The following is a 12,178-nucleotide window of genomic DNA, read 5'->3' as shown; positions in this document are numbered from 1 at the left end:
CTTTGCGCTTTTCTATCAATTGCTCGACAGTAATTTGTTCACCCGCTGTATTACTTGCCCTCATGAGAGAATCCTCTAATGAAACCTATGGCCCCCGGGTCTATTTTCCATCATATTAGCTTCCGGTTTTACTATTCTTGCAATCTTTTATTTTCATATCTATAAACCAAAAAATCCAAAAAATATCTTTTTTTATTTTTATTTATCGCTATCATATCTCACCTTTGCAAGTGACCGTGAAGGGATTGACAACCCCTTTATCGCGTTGGGTGCAAGTGTTTGATTGTGTGTGTGTGCAGGTATTGGTGATTTGCGCGTTCTTCTCCTACTGGATTAATACCTTGATTCTTAACTGAGGGAAATACTTATCTCTACTTTGCTGCATCACCCTTTCCTTTATAAGGAAAAAATCAACGCAAACTCAAGAATTAGCAGTTGGCTTCATTGTATGTTTATGAGTGATTGCTGGACTCTCGATCTATGTGCTCTCGTCGGTGTTTGTCCGACGCAAGTGGTGACGAAGTACTGGTTTGGCTCAGCAGTTGGCTTCATTATATGTTTAGGAGTGATTGCTGGACTCTGGATCTATGTGCTCTCGTCGACATATGTCCGGCGCAAGTGCTGACACAATACTAGTTTGGCTCCTTTTCGGCATGCTGGTCCTTTGGACCGAAGGTGGAGACTTCCTGCCGTCAACAATCCACGCGCACAACCAAGGATTTCGCTAGCTCCAGAGGGAGCGGTAGCCGTGGCGATGGCGGCGCGCCCTCATCTCGCGTAGGGGTCGATGCTGGATCGGTTACTCAGGGACTTGGATGTAATCTGCTTTTTTGGGTTGCGTTGCATCACTGCTTAATTTTAATATAGTTTTGGGGTTTTCTTGCAAAAATATGTGGGATTATAAAGCTCAATTTCATGTCATATTTTACTGCACCTTGGCATGCGCCGTCCAATTATATTAATTTACTTACCATGCACAACACATGCTACCAAATTGATTGAGATAAAATAATATTTGGCCCTCGTGACAACCTAAATAAAATATACATAAGGTTATGTCCACTGTATGTTGTTCGTCCAATTTTACCTATATTCTTTACAAAAGTTTTTTAATGACTTTTTTGAGCTTTTAGAATATCCTGCCCCTACTCAACTTATTCAAGAAGCTCAACCAGTTCTTTTTAGAAACCTACTAAATAAAACTTGACTAGTAGGCTTCTAAAAAATAATTTTGGTTTGGACTTCTAGAATAAATTGAGCAGGGCCAGACTATTCCATCTTATTCTAGAAGCCAACAGAAGAACTGGCCCTTCCTCCATCTCCTCCTTTTGATTTTTCTCTCATCTCAGGGTTTTACTTAAAAAGTGACTCAACTGTCTCACCTCATATTGACTTACCAAATAAAATAATACTTTTTGATAAGTCAATAAATGCTTACCAAATAAAATTATACTTTTGCACAATCGCATTGATATAGACATGCAATTATTTAGTATTATGTATAAATGAAGACTATTAAAATTAATGGTACTTCCTTTGTTTCTAAATATAAGAACTTTTATAGATTTTAATATGCACTAAGTATAGAGCAAAACGAGTGAATCTACACTCTAAAATATATCTATATACATCTGCATGTATGTAGTCCATATAAAATGTCTAAAGTGACTTATATTTAGAAACAAAGAAAGTAGTAAATATCACATTAATTATGATATTAATTATCGTGCCAGGACCGGTCAAAGCTGTCAAACAGCCTGACACCAACCCTAACTAGCGTCGTTATTGCAATCGCCAATACACCTCCCCTAGTTCTCACCTCCTTTTTTCTCTCTCTTTTTATTGGGATGTGCGTTGCGCACAAAACTGTGTGGCCAGTTTTGTGTGCGGCCGCACATCCCATAGAATCAGAGGAAGCACCCCACCAGGGCCCACACGTCGGAGACACATTCCCGCCCGCGTGTGCCCCTTCTCTTCTACAAAACCACGCGCCCGCATACACGCCGCGGCAGAGCAGCGGAGCAGCAGCACACTCGGCCGCAGCCGCGTCCCCTCCTCCTCCTCCTCGTCCGGGCCAGCGAGTGCCGGACCAGCCCGCCGCCGCTCACCGTCGCGATCCGCTCCTCCTCGGCCGCCTCTGCCCCCGCTCCTCCTCGAGCTCTCGTCCTCCTCTTCCTCCTCCTGGCGGCAGGGAGAAAGACAGCGGGGGCGCCTCTTCTTCCGGCACCAACAATGGCGGTGGGCTCCCTCTCCTTCCTCACCTCCTTTTCGTTTTCACAGCCTCTCCGATTCCAAGTTTTTCCGAGGAATCATGGATTGTGTTCCGCAGAATCTTCGGCGATTACTCTGCACCGCGTCCGTACGAGGAATTTCCACTTACTGGAAACTCTGGGAAGATTCTTTTTCCCCTGCCGCTCTCCGTTCCGATGCAGGGGCAAACTCTCGTGTTTGTTCAAGAAAGATGCGTGTGATTTAGTTTTGCATATGAGGGTTTTGGGGGTTTTCTCGCTCGCTTAAAAAATGGTTTTTTTCCTCAACTTGCTGGATGCGTTACAGACACTAGAATCGGATGCAGTCAACTTGTTGATTTTAGCAGTCACCGGATTTTATGTTGCATAGATAGCGTGGGATTTGTCACCTCCTCTCCGTTTCTCATAGTGTGGGATCAGTTTTAGTAGTTGTCATTGTCTGCATTTACCTGTCAGATTGTCAAAATACAGAGCTGTATAGCAGAATCTCATCTGAATCCTTTTTCTTAACTTCCTTTTGATCTAATATATATGTTTTCTTTAATTTTACTGGATGTATTCTGGACCGCAGAGCAATGAGAATGCTGATTCCGTGATGCGCATTTTTACTGTCGCATTGTACTTCATTTCATATGCTGTTCATGTCGACATGTTGGCTCTCCCTGTGGTCAGACATGGCTTTAACAAGTCAGACACATTGACTCTCTTGTGACCACGCATCATGTTGCATTGGCTGTTAACCACTCAACCTGTTTGTCTTTCTCTGCATTTTCTTATATTGTTCGTGTATTAGGATGGCGCCGAATAAGATGCTTGCAGTAGTTTGTCAATTTGGTAAAAGCATCATCAAATGGTACTGCAGCAGTGCTTGTTTAGTTAATCTTACTCTAGGCATGATAATGAGCAACCCTGGTCAATCTGCTTTCCTTTTTTAGATTTACCTACTTGATGGCTTTAGTTTACTCTCATAAAGTCTCTTTAGCCCTGATATGCATGTCGTGTCCTACTTCCCAGTGATCTATCCTTCCTAGTATCTGAAACATAACATACTTCAGTTAGTTAGGCTTCCCCAAAACTACAAATCAAACTGTTTCAAATTGAGCTGATGTATATTCTCCGGGCATTAGCTGAATTTCTTCTCGTGACAGTGGTCTAGGGGAGTTTGTTCAATAAAAAAAGGGTTTTCCCTTCTTCCTTTTCGATGCATTCTAAACTCTAGAGTCAAATGCAGCTATACTGACTTCATGCTGGAGATTTTAACTGCGATGTCTTGTGGCTGTTGTGGACTTGTGGCATAATAAAATTATTATTATTCTCTCGCATCATTTTTTTCTCTATAATTGCTTTTCTGGTGGTTTGCTTTCAATATTAATCGAGTTGTGCTTAACTCATGTCACAGGGCTGGACCAGTGATAGTGATGACAGTGATAAGTTTGAGTGGGACAATGATGGTGTGGCTGAGCCCTCATCGGCTCCGGCTATGAGGAACTTCGATTCTCCTGGCCCATCCACGCTTGTAAGCCATATATAATTTTTTGTATTTCAGCACAAGTGCTATCCATGATTTGTTATAATTATGATCATGGTCTGATATTTGTTCGTGTAACTGTGCAAAGGGTTCTAATGAGTGGATCAACGGGGAAGTGCTGCCTACTTCTTTGATCGAGCGATATGTGGTAATGGGCTTCCCCAAAGAGATGGTCATGAAGAGTATTAAGGAGATTGGTAATATAAAAGTAATCATTTCCATTTTATTTAGTTGTTTGTGTTTGTACCATTTGTTAACACCTTTTGATTTCAGGACATATTGATGCAGATGCACTGCTCGAGCTACTGCTCACATATAAGGTATTTGACTATTTATCCATGTGCTTTATTACCGAATTTATTCTATAGTGCTCTTGATTCATGGCAAGGATTGTTTATTCCAATTGAGATGTGAAATGCAGGCACTAGATGACGATGATGCAGGGGGTAATAATCACTCTACTTCTGGCTGCATCCTCCCTGTTGTTGAAGATGACGATGATCTTGATTTTGAGAACTGGGATGGCGATGATGATGCTGGTGGTAGAGAGTCAAGCTCTGATGATTCTGGTTATGAGGTAGATGATTACTTATCTTCAGTTCAGTAGCCAAGAATTCTTTGATCATATGCTGATATATGTGAAATCTTTGCCATGCACACCTTGAACACCCCTGTTACTTACTGTTTTGAGATTTCATCAGTGTAGTTTGAGCACTTCATTTTTTTTACATAGAATTTTCACCATGTTACAATTTTATCATTTTAACAGCGTAATATAAGGAGTGAGTTGAATAACATTAGACAATATCTCCCGCGTAGTGTATTATTGTTCTGCTTGTGTGTGATTTTCATGATCTGAAAATTTATTTTTGTTAGACACCACTCGTTTTCTCTTCGGTTCTTATGCATTTGAGTATTAGTAACAAGGCTTGCGACTTGTGGAGTTATGTTGGTACAAGAAAATTATATTACAGGCGCTTTAACATGCAGAAATCCAAATTCATGCACCGGTTATGGTTTTTGATACATTTTGTAGTCCAAGATATAGTATACAATCATACTGAGCTCAGAAGAGTTTGGAAGAAATAGAAGCTAAACTTGAATGCTGAACACTGACCTAAATAATTCAATCCTGCACTGTTGTAAAGTTTTTGCTGCAACCCAGCTCATCACTTCTCCATAAAGGAGTGTTGAGAACTAGCATGCAGGTTAGGACGAACAAGCTCTTCAAGAATTAAATGGCATAGCTCAAGATTCTTCTTTTGACTTTCAGCTACGCAAAATGATCATAATACTGGAGAAGAGCATCACTTACCATATTAGTTGCATCAAACTGCTCTCCAAGACTTTTACCTGTTAGAGCTTAGGAAAATTAGGGATTCAATCCATTACTGTTCAGCTAGAAATGCATACACAAAGTAACTAGTTTAGAAATCTCATAATGTTATATATGATGTGATAGTCGATTTTTGTATTAGTTATACAAATAAAATTATGAAGATAATTATTGTATGGTTTAAACCTGTTCATGGCAAGATATATGTAAAGACTAAAAACAGCAAGTAGGGAAACAGTATGGAGTGTCTGATATGTACTACACCTGCTCAGCAAAAAAATATCGTGATTGCTAGCGAAGCGATGAATCTGAAATAGGATGGGATGTGAATATCATCATCTTCTCCTGAAGATGCACGCATTTGCCTCACCATCCATCCATCAGTATTTAAAGTTCTGTCACGAAAGCAGCATGGAGTGACCAGATGATTGTGTTTCACCATTGCTATGCATCCAGCACAACCTGCACAACTTTACCTGTACGTTTGGTTTATTCCAGTCCATCACAACCGGTACTTCATATTGCTACTTGCTACTGTATTAATGTCATTCTCAAACAGCACCTTAGAAAGTTGAGTTCCTAAATTATTTCGTTAATTTAATTTTTTTGTCAGTTTTGTTCGCTTATTTCTTGGGTAGTCTGTGCTATTCATCTCTTGACCACTGATTATCATAGGCCCCCTTCTTTTCTCTGGCCATATACATGTCACTTCATGGTTGTATTTTCCTATCAGCAGCCACTTAGTTTGGCATTAAGAAATCAGTGAGATACATATATCAAGTATTTTCTAATCTCGGTTTTCGTGGTACTTTTGTGCAGGATTTTCTGCGAGAGATGTCAGAGAGGGATGAGAAGATCAAGTCATTGGTAAACATGGGCTTTTCTGAAGATGAAGCAAATGAGGCTATTATAAGATGTGGTATGCCTCTTTTTGAAATTGTTGCCTTGATGGTCATTCTTTCAAGGAAAGAGCACCTTATTATATATATTTCTGTTTAAATTCTCCTAGGTGTGGATGCTGATATCTGTGTATTAGTTGATTCGGTTAGTGCATCTCGGGTCGCAGAAGATTGTCATTCCAGAAACTTATCTGACCATCAGGTACCGTGTGGTTTGACGTACACTGGAATAAGAAGCCACTTTCGCTCTTCTAATTTGATGTAAGGACACTACAATTTGTGTACATTTGGCAGGTTACAGACAGATGCTTCAATTCCTTTGGAGGCAGAAAGAAAGCAAGATTGATGGAAGAGAGCAGGAAAAAGAGGAAGAGGTATGGGGGTGGAGGACAAGGCAATCGACCTTCCTTGGATGGCAGCGATGAGGATTCAATGCCTCTACCAAATCCAATGGTTGGATTTAACCTGCCTGGTTACAGTGGACCATCAGTGACCCGAATGCTTTCTAAACTAGATACCGGACCACCTTTTTTCTATTACGAAAATGTGGCCCGAGCTCCAAAAGGTGAATGGGCGAAAATTTCAAGAAATCTGTTTGACATTCAGCCAGAGTTTGTGGATTCTCTTCATCTGTGTGCAGCTGCAAGGAAAAGGGGTTACATCCACAATTTGCCAATTGAGAACAGATCGCCTCTTCTTCCTCTGCCCCCAAAGACAATATTTGAGGCATTTCCTCATTACAAGAAGTGGTGGCCTTCCTGGGACACGAGAACACATCTCAATTGCTTACAAACATGTGTAGCAAGTGCAAAGCTGACAGACCGGATCCAGCGTGCTCTTGTAAGCTCAAGCAATCCGCCGACAAAAAGTGTTCAAAAATATGTCATGGACGAGTGCAAAAAATGGAATCTTGTCTGGGTTGGGAAAAACAAGGTTGCCCCATTGGAGCCTGATGAGATGGAATATATACTTGGTTTCCCTAGGGACCACACAAGGGGGGTTGGCAAGACACAGCGATACAAGTCTCTCGGCAACTCATTTCAAGTTGATACAGTTGCTTACCACTTGTCAGTGCTGAGGCGCATGTTTCCCAATGGTGTTCGTGTGCTGTCCTTATTCACCGGTATTGGAGGAGGAGAGGTAGCTCTGCACAAGCTTGGGATCCACATGAGGGTAGTGGTTTCGGTTGAGATAGGTGAAGCTAGTAAGAAGATTTTCAAAAGTTGGTGGGATCAGACCCAGACAGGCACATTGATTGAGATTACTGATGTGAAATCTCTCACAAATGATAGAGTTGCATCATTTATTAGTCAATTTGGTGGCTTTGACTTGGTGATTGGGGGCAGCCCATGTAACAATCTTGCCGGAAGCAACCGACACCACCGTGATGGCTTGGAGGGCAAGCACTCAGCTTTGTTTTATGACTATGTCAGAATCTTGAATTTCGTCAAGTCGGCCATGGGAGGACGTAGGATGTAGCCTAATCATTGTACACTACCTATGTTATCGTTTAATGCTTATATCTAGGAACTGTGACTTATCTGTGTTTAAACGTTGAATTGACGTGGAGGATTTATTTTGGAGAAAGCGCACATTAACATTTAGGCATATGGTTTATTGTTGCTAATTAATTTAGAGCCTGTTCATCTTTATTTGAAAAAAAATATTATTGCAGCCCCCAAATTATTGTTTGCTAGTGCCCTCAATGTGGAAGAAGGTTTAAATTTAAGGACATTATCACTATCTGTGCACCCGAGGTTGATGTCCCAAATAATGATCTTGAGAAGGTTGGGTTTGTTTGTGCACTTTGTATATTTTGGTTGGCCATGAACTGAACATTGTTGCATATCTGCAGCAGTTATGTCTTTCAGGGAAAAGGTCGAATCCCTGGAGGAAGTGAAGTAAATTTCCTTGTGCCATCTGTGAGCTTCTTTAGTTTCTTACCATGTATTCCCTTTCAGTTACTAGAGTTAAAAACAAAATACTACTCTTGCTAGCAGAGCCAATACAAGCTAGCAGTTACCAATACAAGCTAGCAGTTACCAATACATGGATATATGTATCTTGCCTGCTGGATCTGCTCTTTTCTGCATCCCTGGGCAGAAGGCTATCACCTTGAAGTCTTCTTTAGTTTGTCTCGAATTTATGGCAAATGGTGGTTCCTTCTTTTTACTGTCGCTGTCTAGTTTGTTTTATCACTATCTCTCTTCAAGTCTCGTCGTTATATCTGAGTCCAGCATGACGGCCGACAGTGTTGTTCTTCAGTCTAATTTAGCGATAGTCATCTGAACTTGCAAATCTACAACACTTGCGACTAATGCTACTGTCTCTTTATTATTCCAAGAGTTTAGCAGTGAAATATGTTGTTTGGTATATAATCTTGTTGTTAGCCTGTTTGGAAGTTTGATAAAATGCATGGAGCTTGTAGTGTAGTGCTGCTTGGTTATGTTGTCACAACTCACAACACGAGTATGCATACAACTGATCTTCTTGCGCCAACTTGCAATGAGAAGCTGTTTTAAGCTGTACTGTACTTCTTTGTTTCAGAATGTACTTGTTCCATTCATAAGTTTGGTGTAGAAAGCAGTATTTTATTACTACTGGCAAAATATTCCTTTTTTGTGCAACTCGGCCTAAAAATGTCAGATAAAGAAATAAGTTTTCCCAAAAGGATTTTAACTATGACCTGCTTGACAACTTATAATTTGCACAAACATTATCCTGCATAGTTTGTCCTTGGTCTGAAAACGTAAATCCTGATGTTGTATTTCGAATCAGGTTGTTGTCTGTATCATATGGATAATATGCACAGGCAAGATGCTGTTATCCGTTTTACATCAAGTAAGTTTTCACTGCATTTTGTTTTTGTTGCTTTTCAGAATCCCTAAACCATCTAGATGTAGAGCAAAGCTAGGATGATGAAGTAAGATCTTCAGCAATCACCAAGGCTGATCACTATCTTTTTTTGATGACTTCAAATTTTTCAAGGAGTGCACAGCGTACAAGGATGTAAGGTTTCTGCACTTGTATCCATAGGAATTTGGGTGTCGGTAAATTCTGTTTTCGATGGATTTTGAAGGGGAACTTTTCTTTACCAAGGATCAGACAATACTAAGAGACTAACAAGAGTACGGTAAATTACTAGATCATCCGTAGTTCGAGACACTAGAACTTGCTGTGGCTACTTTCTTGGGGCTCTGAAAATAATTCCTCTGAAACAGAATCATTCAGTCATACCTTCAGTTGAGTAAATAATGGCTCTGAAAACTGGGATCTCTCATCTTGGTTACCTTTACCTACTGCACTGCAAAACCGGAAGCTCAAGCTCATGCTAGGTTAGGCTCAAAGAATAATGGTGATGATTAGTTAGCTAAAATCTGGAAACCCCTGCCCATTTGCTCTAGCTGACAGCAAGAATAATAAATAGCAAGCACTATGCCTGATTGTGTCCTGAATGCCTAATCGTGTTCCACATGAATATAATTTCATTGTGTTTGACTTGTGAAATCGTGCAGATGTGGGCGTCAAAGTTTTGTCTGGCTGCGGAGAGATGCCTGGAGTTCCATTACAGTGCAGGTAATCTCAAGTATGACGAAAACGGGTCTCTTTTGCTTCTGCCATGACTCTGAATCTCCACTGCACTTGACTGCACCCTCTATCTTGATCTGCTTGACGACTTATAATTTGCACAAACATTCCCCTGCATAATTTGTCCTCGGTCTGAAAGAACAATTCCTGATGATATATTTGAAATCAGGTTGTTGCCAGGATCATATGGACAATATGTAGAGTCACACTGCCGTTATATGTTTTCCTTCCAGTAAGGTTTCACTACATTTTGTTCCTGTTCCATTTGAGAATCCCTAAACCATGTAGATTGTAGAGCAAAGATAGATGATGGACATCTTCACTAATCACCAGGGCTGATTACTACTACCTTTTTCTTCTTTCCTGCAGTTGACGACTTCAAATTATTCAAGGAAAGCATGGCGTACAAGGATGTAAGGCTTCTGTGCTTGCATCCATGTAAATCTGGGAGTCAGTCAATTTTGTTTTGAATTAAGGGGAGATTTATTTTTCATCAAGGACAAGACAATAATAAGATGTTAACAAAATGCTCAGAAAAATCGCTTCGCTTTTGTGCCACTTCAGTTCAGTAAGTTGGATCATTCTTACCCAACGAAATTAGATAATTTATACCTTCAGCTCAGAACCAATTGCGGTTACTTTCCTGGGGCTCTGAAAACAGTGGCTCTGAATTTTGATCATTCAGTCATGACTTTAGTTCATTAAACGTACAATTGCTCCGAGAACTGGGATCTCTCATCTTAGTTACCTGTACCTAGTGCATTGCAAAACCAGAACCTCAAGCTAGGCTCACATAAGGGCGATGACGATTAGTAGTTAAGATCAGGAGATACTATGCTCTACCCATTGCTGTAGCTGACAGCAAGAATGTACAGCAAGCACATTATGCTCGATTGTGTTGCGGATGTCTAACCAAGCTCCATCTCACTGTTCTTTCTTTGTGTTTGCCTTGTGGGATGCAGATGTGGGCATCCAAGTTTCATCCAATGGTGGAGAGATGCCTCGAGTCGCATTTGGTTGGTCGTCAACCCTGTCCTCGTGGGCAACCAGCTGATGTAGACCTCTGAGCCGTCGTGCTCTGAACCTGAACCTGAACTGGATCGGTCTGTATGTTTTTTGAGTTGTTCAAAGAAAGAGATGCTGAAACGGAACCTCCGTCAGTCAGTGTGCTTACAGGGCTTGGTTTCTGTAGATTTTGAACCGGAGGTGGAAGATGACATTATCCCTCTCTTTTCGGAGGGGCGAGGTAATGTAATCTGCACATCTCTCTAGCGGACAGCAAGCGCTATGCTTGATTGTGTCGCGGTCCGATATGTGTTTGCCTTGTGAGATGCAGGTGTTGTGTCGAAGTTTCATCCGGCCGTGGCCGCGGAGAGATGATGTCTTTGCAGATTAATTTTTTTATGTGGTTTGTCCACAAGCAAGTAATACTCACAAAGGACAACTTACTTAAGAGGCGATGGGTAGGCAACTCGCGGTGTTGTTTTTGTGCTCCGGATGAGACAATACAACATTTATTCATTGAATGCCCACTTGCCAAGTTACTTTGGAGAACGATTCATATAGCTTTTAATATTAATCCCCCAGTAGATATTGCGTCTTTGTTTGGGACGTGGTTAGCTGGGTTTGAACAGATCACGGCAGCTCGTATTTGGATTGGAATATGTGCGTTACTATGGGCTATATGGAACTGCAGAAATAATATGATTTTTAACAGACAAAACAACTTAACTTTTTTGCAGGTTATCTTCAGAGCTACAGTTTTGGATCCGTACGTGGTCCTTACTCACTCTTATGGACTCCAGGGAGCCTTTGGTTACTGGGTGCAACCAATGGGAGATCGTGGCTCGGGCTATATTCAACCGGTTCAGATGGCGTTCGCATAACAGGATATGGGGCTAGAGAGCTTGTCCTTGTTATCACCATATCGGTTGTTTTTAGGCCCTTTGTATTTTTTAGATTTATGTACTATGACTTTGCTCCGTTTGTGAGCTGTAAGACCTTTATGTTGATATTTTCTAAATTTTTAATAAAAGAGCCGCATGCATCATCATGATGCAGAGGCAGGGGGTATACCTCCATTTCTAAAAAAACGAGCTGATCGACATAGGTAGATCCTGAGCCGTCGTGCTCTGAACCTGAACCTGAACTACATGAGAAATTCGTGCTTTGCCAGTGTGGGTGCATGTATATTCAGTGTTCTTTGCCTGTCTACTACAGTACAAATTCCTTTATCTAATAATAAATAAACATGTGCTGAGGTCAGAAACTTGACAAATGTTAACAGCAAGCTACCGAATGAACTTTTGCCGAGTTCTGAGCTCGGCATATGTTTCAGGACAATGGTTTGCTGAATTTCGGCACTCGTACAAAATCTGACCACCTGAGCGTGACGGAAAGTAGCGGGCAGAGGTAGGACACTAGTACGTTTCAACCGCCAAAATGAATGACAACTGTGAATGATGCGGCCCTCAGGTTGCCTTCCCCACACAAACAGTAACAATGGCACAATTAGGATGTTATATACTTAATTTCATGAAATTAAAAAAAATCACACTCTGTTTCTTCTACTTCGAAG

The 12,178-nt window shown here is 41.0% G+C and overlaps 2 protein-coding genes across 3 annotated transcripts; both read left to right on the top strand.

Annotated features, from left to right (window-relative positions):
* Positions 1-1,880: 1,880 nt before the first annotated feature.
* Positions 1,881-7,591, top strand: LOC123094028 (DNA (cytosine-5)-methyltransferase DRM2). Of its 2 annotated transcripts, none has more exons than XM_044516107.1 (8): positions 1,881-2,238; positions 3,649-3,765; positions 3,866-3,974; positions 4,066-4,097; positions 4,199-4,354; positions 5,933-6,032; positions 6,123-6,214; positions 6,307-7,591. In XM_044516107.1, the coding sequence occupies exons 1-8, from the start codon at positions 2,233-2,235 to the stop codon at positions 7,489-7,491; spliced, it is 1,797 nt and encodes a 598-aa protein (XP_044372042.1). In that variant the 5' UTR covers positions 1,881-2,232; the 3' UTR covers positions 7,492-7,591. The 2 variants fall into 2 exon arrangements, with proteins under 2 accessions (XP_044372042.1, XP_044372041.1); XM_044516106.1 differs by having other exon boundaries at positions 1,883-2,238; positions 4,051-4,097.
* A 144-nt stretch (positions 7,592-7,735) lies between these two features.
* Positions 7,736-11,539, top strand: LOC123094029 (uncharacterized). Its single transcript, XM_044516108.1, has 5 exons — positions 7,736-9,021; positions 9,528-9,588; positions 9,770-9,832; positions 9,970-10,013; positions 10,563-11,539. The coding sequence occupies exons 1-5, from the start codon at positions 8,981-8,983 to the stop codon at positions 10,657-10,659; spliced, it is 306 nt and encodes a 101-aa protein (XP_044372043.1). The 5' UTR covers positions 7,736-8,980; the 3' UTR covers positions 10,660-11,539.
* The last annotated feature ends 639 nt before the right edge of the window (positions 11,540-12,178 follow it).

The sequence above is a fragment of the Triticum aestivum genome, chromosome 4B (assembly GCF_018294505.1).
Source record: "Triticum aestivum cultivar Chinese Spring chromosome 4B, IWGSC CS RefSeq v2.1, whole genome shotgun sequence".
Taxonomy (NCBI): Eukaryota; Viridiplantae; Streptophyta; class Magnoliopsida; order Poales; family Poaceae; genus Triticum; species Triticum aestivum.
Note: the sequence above shows the minus strand (reverse complement) of the source record. Positions and strands in the feature narration are given on the sequence as shown.